The sequence below is a fragment of the Agelaius tricolor genome, unplaced genomic scaffold (genome assembly GCF_023055355.1).
Source record: "Agelaius tricolor isolate 1412-34295 unplaced genomic scaffold, bAgeTri1.0.p SCAF_4, whole genome shotgun sequence".
Lineage (NCBI taxonomy): Eukaryota > Metazoa > Chordata > Aves > Passeriformes > Icteridae > Agelaius > Agelaius tricolor.
In genome coordinates this window covers 40,829,147-40,843,470 of record NW_027269264.1, presented here as the reverse complement: position 1 = coordinate 40,843,470, position 14,324 = coordinate 40,829,147, and the positions used below count along the sequence as shown (strand labels likewise).

The window sequence follows — 14,324 nt, the reverse complement described above, 5'->3', positions numbered from 1 at the left end:
ATGTCAGGTTTGTCTTTTACTGTGACACAGCAAAATAAATGTTTGTACAGCTAATAAGACATTTATCTAGAGATAAGCAGAAGTGCCATGTCCTTGCTGAATGAGCTGCTGATGTAGAGCTAATTTTGGACCAGCTTACTAGAAGTGGTGATACAGAAGTGTGACAAAAAGGGGCAACCTCCCCCAGCCCACAGCCCCTCTATAATCAGAAGTGGAGAAGCCTCTAAAGCAATTGCAGCAAGATTTAGATAAGAGCCCTGAAGCAAGCAAACGCTGGCGTCTTTGTTAGCTTCTAGGAAAGGACAGTCTTGTGCAATGTTTAGTTAAAGGCTTATACCACTCATAAAGGTTCTTGACTGAACAGCAGTCTAATTAAAATTTCCTCCAGTTCAGTGATCAAAGTGAAACAATGCCTAAAACTCAGGACTGTGCAACCCTTGTTTTATAAAGATAACAGTACACAATTGCATTTTTGTCACTGAGGAGTATGGAGAATTAAATAAGACATAAATCTGTCTGTGAAATGAACAGTTTTGAACAGTACATGCAAAAGGTCTGTCTGTTCCACAGTAATTAGTGTTTCATTGTACTTTTTTAACTTGCTGAATTCACAAAACACACAAAATTACAATTTAGAAAATGTGTGAAAAACAAAGAGACAAAAGACTTCAATTGTTAAAGCTGCCTTTTATTTTGAGTTTATTTTCTCAATCTTAATTAGATTCTTTTTATGGCACACAGCATCAGAATCAGCACCTTTGCATTTACAAATTACAGAGAAGCCCTGTCAATTTGTTTCCCTAGTTTCAACTTTCAGATCATGCAGAAAGCCTTAGTCTTTGTTCCTTTTTTCTATGAAAGGCTTAACAGCACATTGCTGCAACAAAATCATGTTATGAGGGTGGGTTCCATTCACAAAATAAATTTACTACACATTAGATGTTGATTAAGTAATTTCATCATAAATGAAAACTATAATGCAAATGCCTATAGATATATATACACACACACACAGTGCAGCTTTTGTTATGTGCTACCTTATCTTGGTTTTTGTTATGCTCCAGATCACAACAGTATCATTAGTGCAAATTAATGAGATTTAACTGTAAAGTTATTTTTTAAACAGTAACTGTAAAGTTATCTTTTAAACAGCCACTTGGACATATTTCAACTAATTTAGGCCACTGTAATGAATTAATTTTCAGCATCTGATTTGGCAACTGATTTCTCAAGCTCCTCTTCAGGATTAGATTTCTTCTGGTTTGGGATAGCAGGTAGGACACAGCTTGGTTTTAGATGCTCTCCTGATAGACCAGGCAGGAGAGAATAGAGGATCTGACTCTGAGAATGTCCTCTTTTCGGAGATCTGGAGACTGGAGCTGGTGGGAGAATAACTGCACCAGTCCGTAGGGACTTAAACTTCTTAGCATCCTGAGATGGCAGCTGAACTAGAGGAAATAGGAAAAAAGAGAAAGTGCACAGAAAGTGAAAAGCATGGCATTTTTACAAATGATTTTGCAACTTCCTTTGAACTGTTGTCTCTTACTGTGTGTACTCAAGCCTGTACTTGAAAAATGTGATCAAAATACTAATAAAATATTGTATTTTTGTATTCAGATGAAGATAAGCCTGGCAAGGGTTATCTTCATCTGAAGAAAACAACTCCAGTGTTAAGTGATTTACTTTCAATTTAGTGACCAGTAAGTCTTGAAAAGTTCAAAAATTTACTTTTGATAAGCAGAGAACTCATCATTTGTCTGGAGGAGACTTGGTCCGTTTGAGAAATTTTCACAATATATTTTTTCATTAGAAATCACAGACTGACTGTAACAGAAGTGTTCCATGGGAACATATTATTTCTAACAAAAATGCTCTATTGCTGAAGGTAAATGCTGATCAAAATCTAAAGAAGATGAAATGGAAGAATGTGGGATGTTGTGTCTGGGTTCCTCTAGGCACAGTCGATCGTAAACACAAATCCACACATGCTCTGCTATGCAAGGGCCACAAAAGTAGCCCATGACCCTGTAGCACACCAAGACACACCAAAGCACTTGAGAGGCACAACCATTATGTATCTCTGTTGTTGTCCTGTAAGAAACTGTGGCTTTAGATAATCCCTAATTTCCAACTCACAGTCATCAGTGTAACATTGTTTGTGCTTCAAAGCTAATATAGTTCTGTATTTTCTTTAAATTGAAGTCATCAGGCTCCTTCATTCAGACAACTCACTAATTCCCTGATTTTTTAAAAGGAGAATTCAAAACCATAATTGTAGACCTACTTTTCTGTGCTGTCAATTTATTGTGAACTGCATTAGCTTCTTTTCATTTGATCTCTATTTTATTCACAAGCTCTTTGTATACAAACAGTTTTGTTTTTTATAGTTTAAGCATATAAAGAGTTCATTCTGGAGCTATCATCTCTGTTTTGGCAACAGAATCTTGCAATTTTTTACATTCTTTTTTTTTGGTTGTGTTCTCATTTTATTTGGAATTCCTTCTATCTGTGTATTTGTGATGAATTATCTGAAAGGCTATTAACACTTTCCTCTTCAGTGTTCTAGCTGGAAATTTTGTGCTTCATTTAATTTGCCCCACTGAAAATAAATGTTACCTCTCTAATGTCGGCAGTGGGTCCTCACTGCATATATTTGTCCATCTATCTATCTATCTATCTATCTATCTATCTATCTATCTATCTATCTATCTATCTATCTTAACTATACACATGGTACAAAAGAGGCTAAAGTTCTTGTCATAATCCCCTGTGGCATGCACCTTATACTAATTTAATAATTGATTATTTATTTTTCAGGAGCAGTACTTTTCTAAAGCTTACCAGGTATGGATTTAGGGCAAAGCAGAATCTTCATAGAGAGGATTTAGAAACTTGGTAGATTCTTTTCTTTTTAAGCTAATTTCAATTACTATTCAAGTTGTGATTACCTGAGCAGACAGTGTTTACTACAACTGCCTGGCCTCCAGCAGTGTACTGTAATTCATTGGTCATATTTAAGATTCCTTCATGTTCAGAAATTCAGTAAATCACTTCTCCTTTCCATGAAAAACACCCAAACCATTAATATTTTGCTTTAGTTGGTACTGAATTTGTGTGAGTCTGGGAGGGCTATATACAATAAATGAGCCCATTTGTTTTCTGGCACATGTTAGAATACTTTGAGTTCACTGAAATTTTGGTGTGCATTCAGCAAATGTTGAGAGGCTCACTTGTGTCCCTCTTTGGAACATAGTCATATGTTAATATATTCAAAGTTCACATCTGTGTGAAAAACATCTATAAAGCTTTATGTGCTTTATGTACATCATGAAAAACTTTAAATGATAGACTTTAGGCCAAAACCACTGTAGCTTAACTTCACCCCCATGACAGAGCAGCCATCACAAACTCATGCTCATTCAAAGAATCCAAACACCAGTGCCTTCCACACTGTCCCACATACTGTGCTCAGTTTGGGATATTCAATTTAGGATTTCAGGGCTGGTACATGGATGGCTCTGAAACAATGCAGAAAATGACTAGTATTAGTAAATGTACTGAAACACACGAGCCTGGACCCAGAGCTGGCATCTGTGGGAGGCAGAGCCCTTAAGGCCCCAGGAGCTACACTCAGGAAAAGCACCATTAATGATCACACAGAGGGCAGAGTTGGTCACCAAAGACCTGAACAGCAGGAGCTACGGGTTCAGGAAGCCTTTCCCACTCAGCAGAGACTCTGGAGTGGCTGCTATTACAAACTGCAGAGGCAAAAACAAGGCTGTCTGTCGCAGACATCTTTTTATGAAAATCCTTTTCTTAGGATTTTTTCCTGCTGAGAAGCTGAGACGTTTCAGCAACAAAATGTAAACAATGGTTATCTGCTGCTGTGGAATGCAACAGGTGATTGGCCCATCTTGGATGTTTACAATTAATGGCCAACCACAGCCCAGTTAGCTTGGACTCTCTGTCCGAGCCACAGACCTTTGTTATTCATTCTATTCTATTCTTGGCTTAGCTAGCCTTCTGAGAGGAAACTTTTCCTTCTATTCTTTTCTAGTATAGTTATAATGTAATATATATATAATAAAATAATAAATCAAGCCTTCTGAAACATGGAGTCAACATTCTCATCTCTTCCCTCATCCAAGAAACCCTGTGAATACTGTCACAGCTGTCAGAAAGGCATTGCCCAAGGAATATGGAGTCCAACAGAAGAATGGGTCTTAGACTCCCCTCCCTTCCACGCAGTGGACAACCGTGGCCTTCTGCAGTGGTGTGGGTGCTTTGTGGAATGTTTTGCTGTTAACTTGGGAAAGAAGAAACATAAAATCACGATGAATAATGGCAAAAAATACCCCACAGATCTCCAGAAAATACTGTTAAATGACCTGTAGAAACAGATTTTAAGTTTGTTTTTTGAATTTGTTGTAGTGGTGGTTTTTTTCCCAGCAATTAATAATGTCACCTTTTTGTGTATCAGACACATGTCTCCTCTGATGCTTCCAGAAATATCTGACCTTCTTAACTACATGAAGAAGTGAGAGCAGCAGAGAGTTCTCTAGAAGTTCCATATTTGTTTAAAGATTTATTCTGGCATTTTGTGGGGAGTGTGTGACAGTCTGTTTTCCAGGGGTTGCTGGAAGTGTTGCATGATGAGATAGAAAGATGTGTGGGGGATGAAGCAGCAGCCTGCAGAATAGGAGATGCAGTCTGTATTGAGGCTACTCAAGAAGTCATGTGAGGGATCTCTGGCCCTGGGAATATCTGAAGGGTGAGAATTTATTGTTTAAAATCACTCAAGTACTCTTCCCAGGCTACTGTTTCATTCCTATTTTCCTCTTTCTAATGTATATTTTAAAACATTTTATTGAGAGATTTAATAAGTTCTTCCTTCTTTTTTCATTGCCCTTCCTTTTTGGGGGGAGATACTTCTTCTTTCTCTATTTCTGAGTAGTTTCAGTTCTCATTCTAGTTTTTGCTTATTTTATTGTTCCAACTTCTTGGTAGCGGTTTGTTTTTTTCTTTTTTTCTTTTTTTCCTTAGTGTATTTTTAACACACGTTTTGTGTATTAAAAATACTAGAGAAAAAATTTGTATTCATACTTTGTTGCTGGAGCACTTTACCTGGATAAAGGCTATGTCCAAAAGAATAATACTTTTAGGGCTGGATAGAGGATGAGTGTGAAATCTCATACTGAGATGAGACTCTGAAACAGTAATTTAGAAAGCTTCATCAGCAAATACGTCATTTGTGTTAACAAGAAATAAAGTCTATTTTGCAAATAATTTTGCTTTTTTGTTACTGGCTTGAACTAATATTCAAGCAGTAATGGCACCTGGATAAATGTGCTGTATTAGTTAAAAAAGCCATGATTCTTAATTGTGACAATTGTATCTTATTTGTAAAACAGTTTTTGGCATGAGACTAGAACTAAATTCTTGACCACTTGTATGAATTAATGCAAGAAAAACAATTATTAGGAAAGATTTTTTAAAGACTTTGCTTACAACTATGATTTAACTAGAAGACACAGAGAACAGGAGTAGAAAGCCTAAAAACCAGAATGCTTGGACCTAGGGTTTTAAAAGCAATCAAAAGCAATTAAATTATTTTCTTTCTTCTGAGCAGACAGAGAATACCACCTCAGTAATTCAAACACCTTTTCTTCTTCCTGTCTCATGTAGAAAACAGCAGCAGCACAGGATTCTGTATATCCCCACCCAATCTGATGGTCCCTGTAAGGCTGCCTCTGCCTCTTTTCTAGCAATATTGTCATCACTGCAGATTTGCTTCTGACATTCAGATTATAAGTGGCAGAGAATCTTAAATTTAGATCTGAATGTTTTTGGACCTGGCTGATCCGCAGGATGACAGTCAGAAAACTGTAAATCCTCATCCAGTATCAAATGGAGATTTGTGCTTTGTGGAGCACAAGAATGTGAGGTTAGGACACTGCTGGGAGTAGGGCTGATGTCCGTGTATGAAGAAAACTACAGCCTGGAACAATCCCAGTCTTGACACTCTGCTGGGACTCTGGAACTGGGGTGAAACTCTCCTGCTCTTTGGGACCACTGCTTCTCCATGCTGAACATGAGCCAACAATGTGCCCATGCAGAAATACAGCCAACAGCATCCATGGCTGTATTTCAGGAAGAGCACTGCCAGCAGGTTGTGACAAGTGATTCTTCCCCTCTACTCAGCTTGGGTGAGGCACATCTGGAGTTCTGAGTCCAGTTCTGAGGCTCCCAGTATACAGAGGGAGGGGGACATCCTGAAACAAATCCGATGGAGGGCAATGAAGATGACTAAAGGGTTGGAGTGTCAGCCTTAAAAGGGAGACTGACGGTGCTGGGGCTGTTCAAGAAGAGAAGGCAGCTCAAAGGATCTTGTCAATATGTATAAATGTTTGATTGTGTGGAGTAATGGAGAAGGAGACAGACTCTTCTCAGTGGAGGCCTATGGAAGGAAAAGAATCAATGACCACAAATAAGTACTAAGAAACTTTTTTCTCTGAGGGTAGTCAAACACTGAGAGATGACACAGATAAAGTGTGTGGTCTCAATCTCCATTCTCAGAGATATTTAAACAAAACTGGTGTGATCCTAGGCAATGTGCTGTAGGTGACTTCTCTGTGGACATGAGGATGGACAGTCTCCAAACGTGTCTTCCTACCTCAGCCATTCCATGATACAGTGAAAAACAAACATGAAACCCCTCTCAAGCACTCAGACACTACTGACGGAGGCACGCAGAGTGATACAGTAACTGACACTTGTCTGTACTTACTTTTGTGAGCACTGTGGTTGGGTATTGGAGCTAGGCTGTTCTGTACAGGAATAACATTTTTCATTTTGTGTTGGTCTATGGACATCTGTTGAAAACTTCTACCTGTGAAAGAAAAATAAAATTATTATGGAAATAATTGTAACTAGTGTAGTGCACTGTGCATTTCTGGCTTCCAGAAAAGAAAACTTAGTACTTCTCAGAAATATGCAATAACAAGAAACCACTGACTGAAAAAAAAGAAGCTGTTGCGTAGTTCACTTTACACTCACAAAAAGGACTGACTGATTTAGTACAACCTTCACATATACACTTATAGTTTCCTCTCATATAATATAGCTTTAGGTCTTAAAATGGGCACAGTTTATTAGCGAGGTCTCTGTAAGAATCTTTGGAATCTAAATCTGTAAAATTATTCAAATAGATGATTTGATTTCAAAATTGAAGCTTTAGTTTTCAAAATGTCCTGATAGGGTCTCAGCCTTTATAAGTATTAAAACAAAACCAGAGTTCAACTGCTGGTTGGAAAACGACATTGAAAGCTATTAGCAGTAAAGATGAGCTTTGAGAGGGTTTTTTTGCAGATGAAAGCATATCATAACTGATAGAAGGCTATACTGATCCTTATTAAACCATGTTCATGGCAGTATCATTTTCATCACGAAGAGTATATACTGAAAAAGGAATGGTTGGTTAATTCTGGCATGTCATTATTTAAGATTAAAGTTAGCTTAGGTCTAATACTATTAAAAAAGACAGTAAGTTAGATGATGTAATGCATTTCATTGCATAAAGGACACGTCTAATACTGAAAAAAATAAAAACTCAAGCACCAAGTCAACATTTTTACCAGATCCTTTTCCTGAGCTGATCTTATTCTGTGATGCTTGAGTCCCTCAAATTATTTTTCATGTTATCACCAAGTCTGTGATGAGCCATGTAATGAGATGTCTTGGCAAGCAGCTGCTCATCCAGCATGGCTTTGCAACACAGCTCATTGAAGAGCAGGCATATGCTCTGTCAGCACACAGGGACAAGGGGAGACATGGGGTGGATGTAGCAGGACATCCTAAGCAGGAGGAAGAGATGGAATGACATTAATTGCCTTTCTGGCTTTGCAGCTGGTACTTGAAAATACCTATGTGTTGTTGGGCTGTCCAAGATAAAGCTGTAGGAAAACAGTTTTCTAAAAGTTTTCTAAATGTGCACGGAAGTTGCTGTCACACAGATTCTGTGTGAAAGGAGTTACTGTGGTGTTGGTCAGGCAAGCCACCACGTCACAGTGCAGCCTTCAGCCCAGCCCGGAGCAAGGCTCTGGTCTAAAAGCCACAACAGTTGATAGACATTGGGTCAGTCTGCTGGATCCTGTGGTTAAGCTGATGTGCTTGAGCTAAAGCATGAAGAATCTTGCATGAAGAATCTCTGCTTAACAGAAATAGACTTCAGTCTGGTTTCCCTGTGTTTTACTTTTTAATATCTCTAGTGTCTAGTTGGTAAATTTCTTCTATAGACCTTGCATCCACTTTGCAGAAAGGACTAAATATATCAATTCCAATATAGCAGAGAATTGTTTGGTGCTCTCATTAGAGCAATTCAAGTTATATTGGTTTCTGTGATGCTTATGCTGAGAACTAATGGCTTATTGTCTATGTACCATTATGGCTTTGATGATGGGAGGCTGTTGTTGCTATCAAGAGATATGTTCATTTCATAAATGGGATATCTGTCAGCAAAACAATGGTATAAAACATAATCATGTTTGCAAGGATTATATGAATGCTTGGAAAAGAATCCTTGTTAAAAGTTTTGGCATCAAGTGGAAGTTTTCTTCTACTTTTCCTTTCTATCCATTTCACATAACATCTGGGAAAATAGTTTTTTTCTCTCTGAGACATCATCTTTGCTGTCCCCAAGAACACATTTATGATTGCAATTATTTTTGAATAAATGGAAGAAACCCAATTTCATTCTTATAAAAGTTAGGACTACATTTGGGTCTTTTTAGAGGCTGTATTTTTTTTCTTTAATTTTTCCTTGCATTTAGGAAGGTGAACCACATAGTAATGTATTTTGTGTATAAGTTGTTAATGTTATGATGAATGTCTCAAAGTAAGTTGGTTCTTAAATTTGGGAAAGTGACAGCCACACTGATCAGCTTTGCTCTGCTTTCCTAGACAAAAAATGCTTCTTGTTGAACAGTACCATACTGCTTATACCATCATAAACTTAATAATAGCCCATTTTTTACATAACCTTTTCAAGCAAACAGAAGGTACTGTAATAAAATCTGTAATAAAGTATCATCTTACATCTGGAAATTTAGTAACCCAAAAGACAAGTGGGTAATAGGGGTCTCAGAGCTGTCTTATACTTGAGACAGGCTTCCTGTTACCCAAGAATCACTTGGAATTCTCTACTTCCACTATTTTTCCCTGTAGAATGTGGATGAGAGTACATTTTGCAAAAAGAGATGATTGCAAAGCTCATAAGTAAATGCTTCAGATTTTTGATGCTAGCTCAGTACTGTGGGTGGCAAACTCTCATGGATTTTGACAGTTTTTAGTATAGACTGTCTTTGCTCTTCTCAGTGGAGGGCAGTAATTCTGAGAGAAACCAATGGCACAGTAGTAAGGTAATTCTCATTGCTACACACAGCAACCTCTCCTCTTTGTGTGAGTGTTAATGCTCAGCTAGTAAATTGACTCATCTTTCATTCCCAGGAGTACAGATAATAGAACAAAAAACCTCCAAAGGCTTTGACACATGTATGTGCCAGCTGCCTTTGCAGCAAGTGAGCACAAAAATTAGCTTTGACTTTGACAATAGACATGGTCATGCAAGACAATCAACATTCCGTGTCAACAGAGAAAATAATTTTAAAATTGCATTTTCTTAGATTATTGATACCCATAATCCTGGCCTAGATATTCAGTGATTAGGAAATTACATGTAGTCCCCCCAGTCATGAATTGAGAAATGAAGTATTAACATTTCAGTATCTTCCAAAACTGGATGTTGTTTTTTCCCCCCTCAGCTAAGTCTCCTGCAGAAAGAAAGAAAAATCAATTAAAAAAACCAACCAAACAACAAAAAACCCACAAAAAACCAAAAAAACAAACCAACCAAAAAACCCCCCAAAAAACCCCCAAGCCAAACAAAACAAAACAAAACAACAAAACAAAACTAAACTAAACTACACCCAAACCTCAAAAAAACCCCAAAACCAACAATAAACCAACAAAAACCAACAAAAGAAATTTTTCCTCAGAGAGAGGGCTGCCTGCACAGCCTTGCTGGCTGGGCTGGACTGGAACCAGACTTTGCTGCTGATCCCTGTAAGTCCTGCAGGCACAGCACACTGGAGACCTGGAAGCCCTGGAGCTCATACAGTAAATGCAGTTCTAATTCACAGAAAGTCAGGTGGCTTTAATTACAGGGGCAGACAGATTTAAACCACACACATAGGCATGAAGAGGGATAAGCAGATCTTTTTATCATGAAGAAATGTGAGACAATATCTGTGTTGTGCAATGCATTCCTGTCAGACACTCTCTTCCTCCTTAGAGGATTTTAATTCATATGTTTCAGGGGAAGGTCCTTTTTGCCAGCTACAGGCATAATTTCATTATTGGAAAATGGTATTAAATTTTAAAATGGAGTTGGTACAAAGAAAACTGGACTTAAAGAAGATTCAGGCTTTTTGTTTTCTGAGAGAGATAACAAACTGTCAGTAATAAGATAACTTACCTTCCCTTTGGACATTCAAAGATGGCTCCCATTATAACAATTACATTTTTGTTATAGGTTTTCCACAAAAACATTTTTTCTAGGAAAACCACCTATCCTTCTGTCCAGAGTAGACAAGGATTTAGCCATTTTCTTAGCACTGTAGTATACTACAATATTAAGACAAATCTATAATCACGTTTTAAATAACGTGGTAGTTACTTCCATATCAAATGTATAAATTCCAAGTCTATCAAATTCCAACAGGAAATTTTCCCAGAAATAGCTGTCCTGCAGTTTGGTTTATCCAGCTTGAACTCATTCCTGCTACTGCTGTCAAGTTCAATGATCTCAAATATCTTAGCCTCCCTGTACCCTATTACAGTGAGGCTGTAAAGTGGCCCTGCAGGTATTTGTGTGTTCCACATGTGAGCTGAACCTTGCAGAATTTAGTGTAGAAGGAGTCGTGCAGGAGCAATCATTGCTGGGCATGTGGAGGCTGGGGCTCGTATGGTTGAGTGAGCAGCTGAAGAGTGCATGGTAAAAAAGTAGTGACACCTTTGGAGCAGTTCTATTAAGCTTTCAGGAATGTGGCCTGGCGTCCAGGAAATGGCACTTTTAAAGTAGTTTCTTTTTACACCAAAAAGCTATTTCCAGCCTTTATTTGCACAATGTATGTATAATGGCCTGTCATTCTGAAATTGCTGTCTCTGCTCTAGTTGTCAGACCTGTGTGCAAAGATTTGCTTTTTTGTAGTTCACTTCACTTAGATTTCAGAACAGTTTGCACTATCATGCAGCTAAGTGGGGGCTCTTCTTAGGGTTTCTGTTCACTTCTCTTTCCACTGAAGGGTAAGGGCTCATGTCTCTTGGGATAAGTGTAGATTAACTTACTGTAAAATTTTTACTCCTTTTAATGGTATACTGGAAAGTTTGGGGTTTGCTTTTGCTTGCTTCATTTTCAGTTAGATATTGCAGTGGTTAGAAGGTATGCTAGATGTGTTTAATTTTGGCATGGGACTAACCCCAAAGGAGATTAATTTGGAGACACTGATATGTTAAAGTAAACTCCAGAATGCAGGCCAGCCAGGCAGATTCATTTAAACATGGATGTGAGTCAAACAAAATACTAGATCCCAAATCCAGCCAAACTCTGGTATCAAGTTCACCTTAGAATTCTAATGCTCTGCTTCATTACTGCTGTATTACAACTTCCAGACCACAGCATAAAAGCATTTGTCCCATCTCTGTAAATTTAGCAACCTAGATTCAGCTTTGGAGAAACCATAAGAACAGCACATCAGCCCAAAGAGCTGGCACTCAGGCTGTATTCAGGGCGGGAAGGGGTGCCACTGCAGCCGGGAGTCAGAATATAACTATATAGCATAAAGCTGTCCAGCATGGCACTGGACCTGGCTGGATCCAGAAGCAGCTCTCAGCACAGTTAGAGATTTGAGGGCAAGACTGTTCCCCTGCACATCTACATCCAGGACTAGATGTGGACACAAGGCAGCAGGTGTGGTAGTGGGTGTTAATGTGCAATTCACAAAGCACATGTGTATATATACATATGTATATATTACGTGGAGGCACTTATTGCTCAGGTGCCTTATATACTTCCTAGATACCTGCATTTTTGCTTGCTCATCAGACCTATTTAATCACCTATTTCTCCTAATTCTCTTCAGCTTCCAACTGATGTCCCACCCACATGCTATCTGTGATGGCCACATAAAGGAGACACGGAAAAAAAAATTTAAAAACAGAAATGTTATTCATCCCTACTTTTTTCTGACTCAATTTGCCACATGAGTAGATATTATAGGATTTAGGATATAGAGAAGGAAAAAAATTACCTGATGGAGAACTGGGAAGTGAAGGAAGGCAGGGAGGGCACAAAAGCACATGGTGAGACCTATCAGAGTCTAAGCCATTCATCAGTTTGTCTGAAGAAGTCCTAGTACAGACTTTGTAAGAGAGCCTTTGGTTAGAATCTGTGTTCCAGGGATCATCCAGCAGAGCCTGGCAGCTGTCTGTGTTTTCCAGCAAGTTGTGCTCACTCCTACTCATTTGAGATTTGAATGGAAAATGGTGGGTACTGGAGCTGGAGGAGAAGCTTGACATTTTGCTCTGGGAAGCAGTTAGGAAGGAATTGCCTGCAGTGATTGGGGGGAAGCTCTGGGTGGTGATGGGTGGGAGTCCCTGACATACTGATTTCTTCTTTTCTGCTATGAAGTACTTAGTGTCTGTGCTCTTTCTTTCAAAGTCAGGGGTGGTCTTACACGCATCTGGAATGTCTTTGCAATTTTTATTCATAATGCAATCAAAACGGGTGATGATATCATCTACTTCTGAGGCCTCTTTTCCAGGATATTGATCCCTGCTTCTCTCCTTGTGACTGGTTTTCTGATCATCTTTCTTCTTTTTGCAAGAGAAGATCTGGTTCAGCATACTGAATCGTCCTTCTTTCTTTATAAGTCTGTTGTTCTGGGAGTGCAACTGATGAACAGACTCAGATCTACTGGAAATACAAAACAAAATGTGATGTCAATACTACCAAACAATGAGAAAATACCACGTGTGTTACTCCATTAAAGAAGGAATATTCTGTCCGGATACATTTGCATGGGTGGTTCAAGAAAATTAGGATCCCAAATTTGTAATTAAAAGACTGAAAATGCTACTGTGTTAATTCACTCTTATAGGTGAATTGTCTCACAATCATCCTAATGATTGTAACTTAGCACAGCTATCTGGGAAAAAAACAAACACATTTTTGTGGCTTCAGTATCTACCAGATGTGAAGATCTAATGATAATGAGAAGAACATGCTGTGATCTTTTAAATCAGGTATTTGTATTATGTCATACTTGGAAAAAGGTTTTCTGGTCATTGCAAACACTGTAAAAAAAGGCACTAGTTCTCCATTCCTACTGTCCCTCTCCCCTTTCCTTTTTCCTCTTTCCCGTTTGCCCTTTCCCTTGTCTTGCTTGTGCTAAAGAGGTCCAGCACAGTTTCAGATTGGTCAAGATAATTACCTACACTAGTGGTGTTGCCTTTTCCAAACTAGAAATGAAACTCAAGATAATTTTAATATGGGAGGTAATATAAAAGTGGACCTTTATTGAGGGTCTTCAGGAGCAGTTATGGAAAGAAGTCCACAAAAGCCCACTGCCACAAGGGTGGCATTTTTATAAGTTTTAGGAAATTAGCATAATTGATAAAAAGCACCAATTAGGAGGACGGGTGGTGATGGAATTCCCCCCCCTGCCCCAGATCAAGCCCCTTCTCTGGAGCCCCTCTCTTGGTACTAGCTGTACTCTGTCCATGAGAATGTATCTCACAGAGTTGTTCTCAATCTTGGTAGCCAGGAAGAACCAAGACAGCATGGGGCCTTGTTCCCCATGGGACTTGGAGCTCTGGAATTTATTTTGTCTTTCTGCCTAGGGAAAAGCCATGGAAAATTACTGGGAAAACTAGCCACTAGTACAATAGGCTACAGAGCTACAAATAAAAGTACGAAGAATGCAGAGAACATATAAAAGAGAAAAAGGCAAAACCAAAAATGGTGTCAGTATTGCTGTTAGTGGTTTTGAGATGAAATTTTGGTTAATTTCTGACCTTCTCTAATAGACAGAGTGCAGGAAAAAGGGAGAGGTAATATTACCTGTGTCTCGCATAATACTAACTTCTGACTGGGAAGGAGGGGAAAGTGCAAAGAAATGGGGAGATAAATGTAAGTGCATACTTGAAGCAGAAGAACGGAAACTAACTAGACAACAGCTAACCAATTAGCTGCTGAAAAGGGAAGAATA

At 38.6% G+C, this 14,324-nt stretch overlaps 1 protein-coding gene across 7 annotated transcripts in view; it reads right to left on the bottom strand.

The window, feature by feature from the left end:
* Window positions 1-667: 667 nt before the first annotated feature.
* The window catches only part of ANKRD55 (ankyrin repeat domain 55), a 47,682-nt gene continuing 34,025 nt past the window's right edge, over window positions 668-14,324 (bottom strand). The window contains exons 9-12 of one of the 7 annotated variants that reach the window (XM_071425385.1): window positions 12,366-13,027; window positions 9,774-9,827; window positions 6,788-6,889; window positions 668-1,448 (exon numbers count right to left, since the gene is read on the bottom strand). In XM_071425385.1, coding sequence (XP_071281486.1) covers window positions 1,195-1,448; window positions 6,788-6,889; window positions 9,774-9,827; window positions 12,366-13,027 — 1,072 coding nt within the window. In that variant the 3' untranslated portion in view covers window positions 668-1,194. Of the gene's footprint in view, window positions 1,449-3,833; window positions 6,458-6,787; window positions 6,890-9,691; window positions 9,828-12,365; window positions 13,031-14,324 lie in introns of those variants that run through there. The other 6 variants (XM_071425384.1, XM_071425387.1, XM_071425388.1 and 3 more) reach the window with 6 other exon arrangements.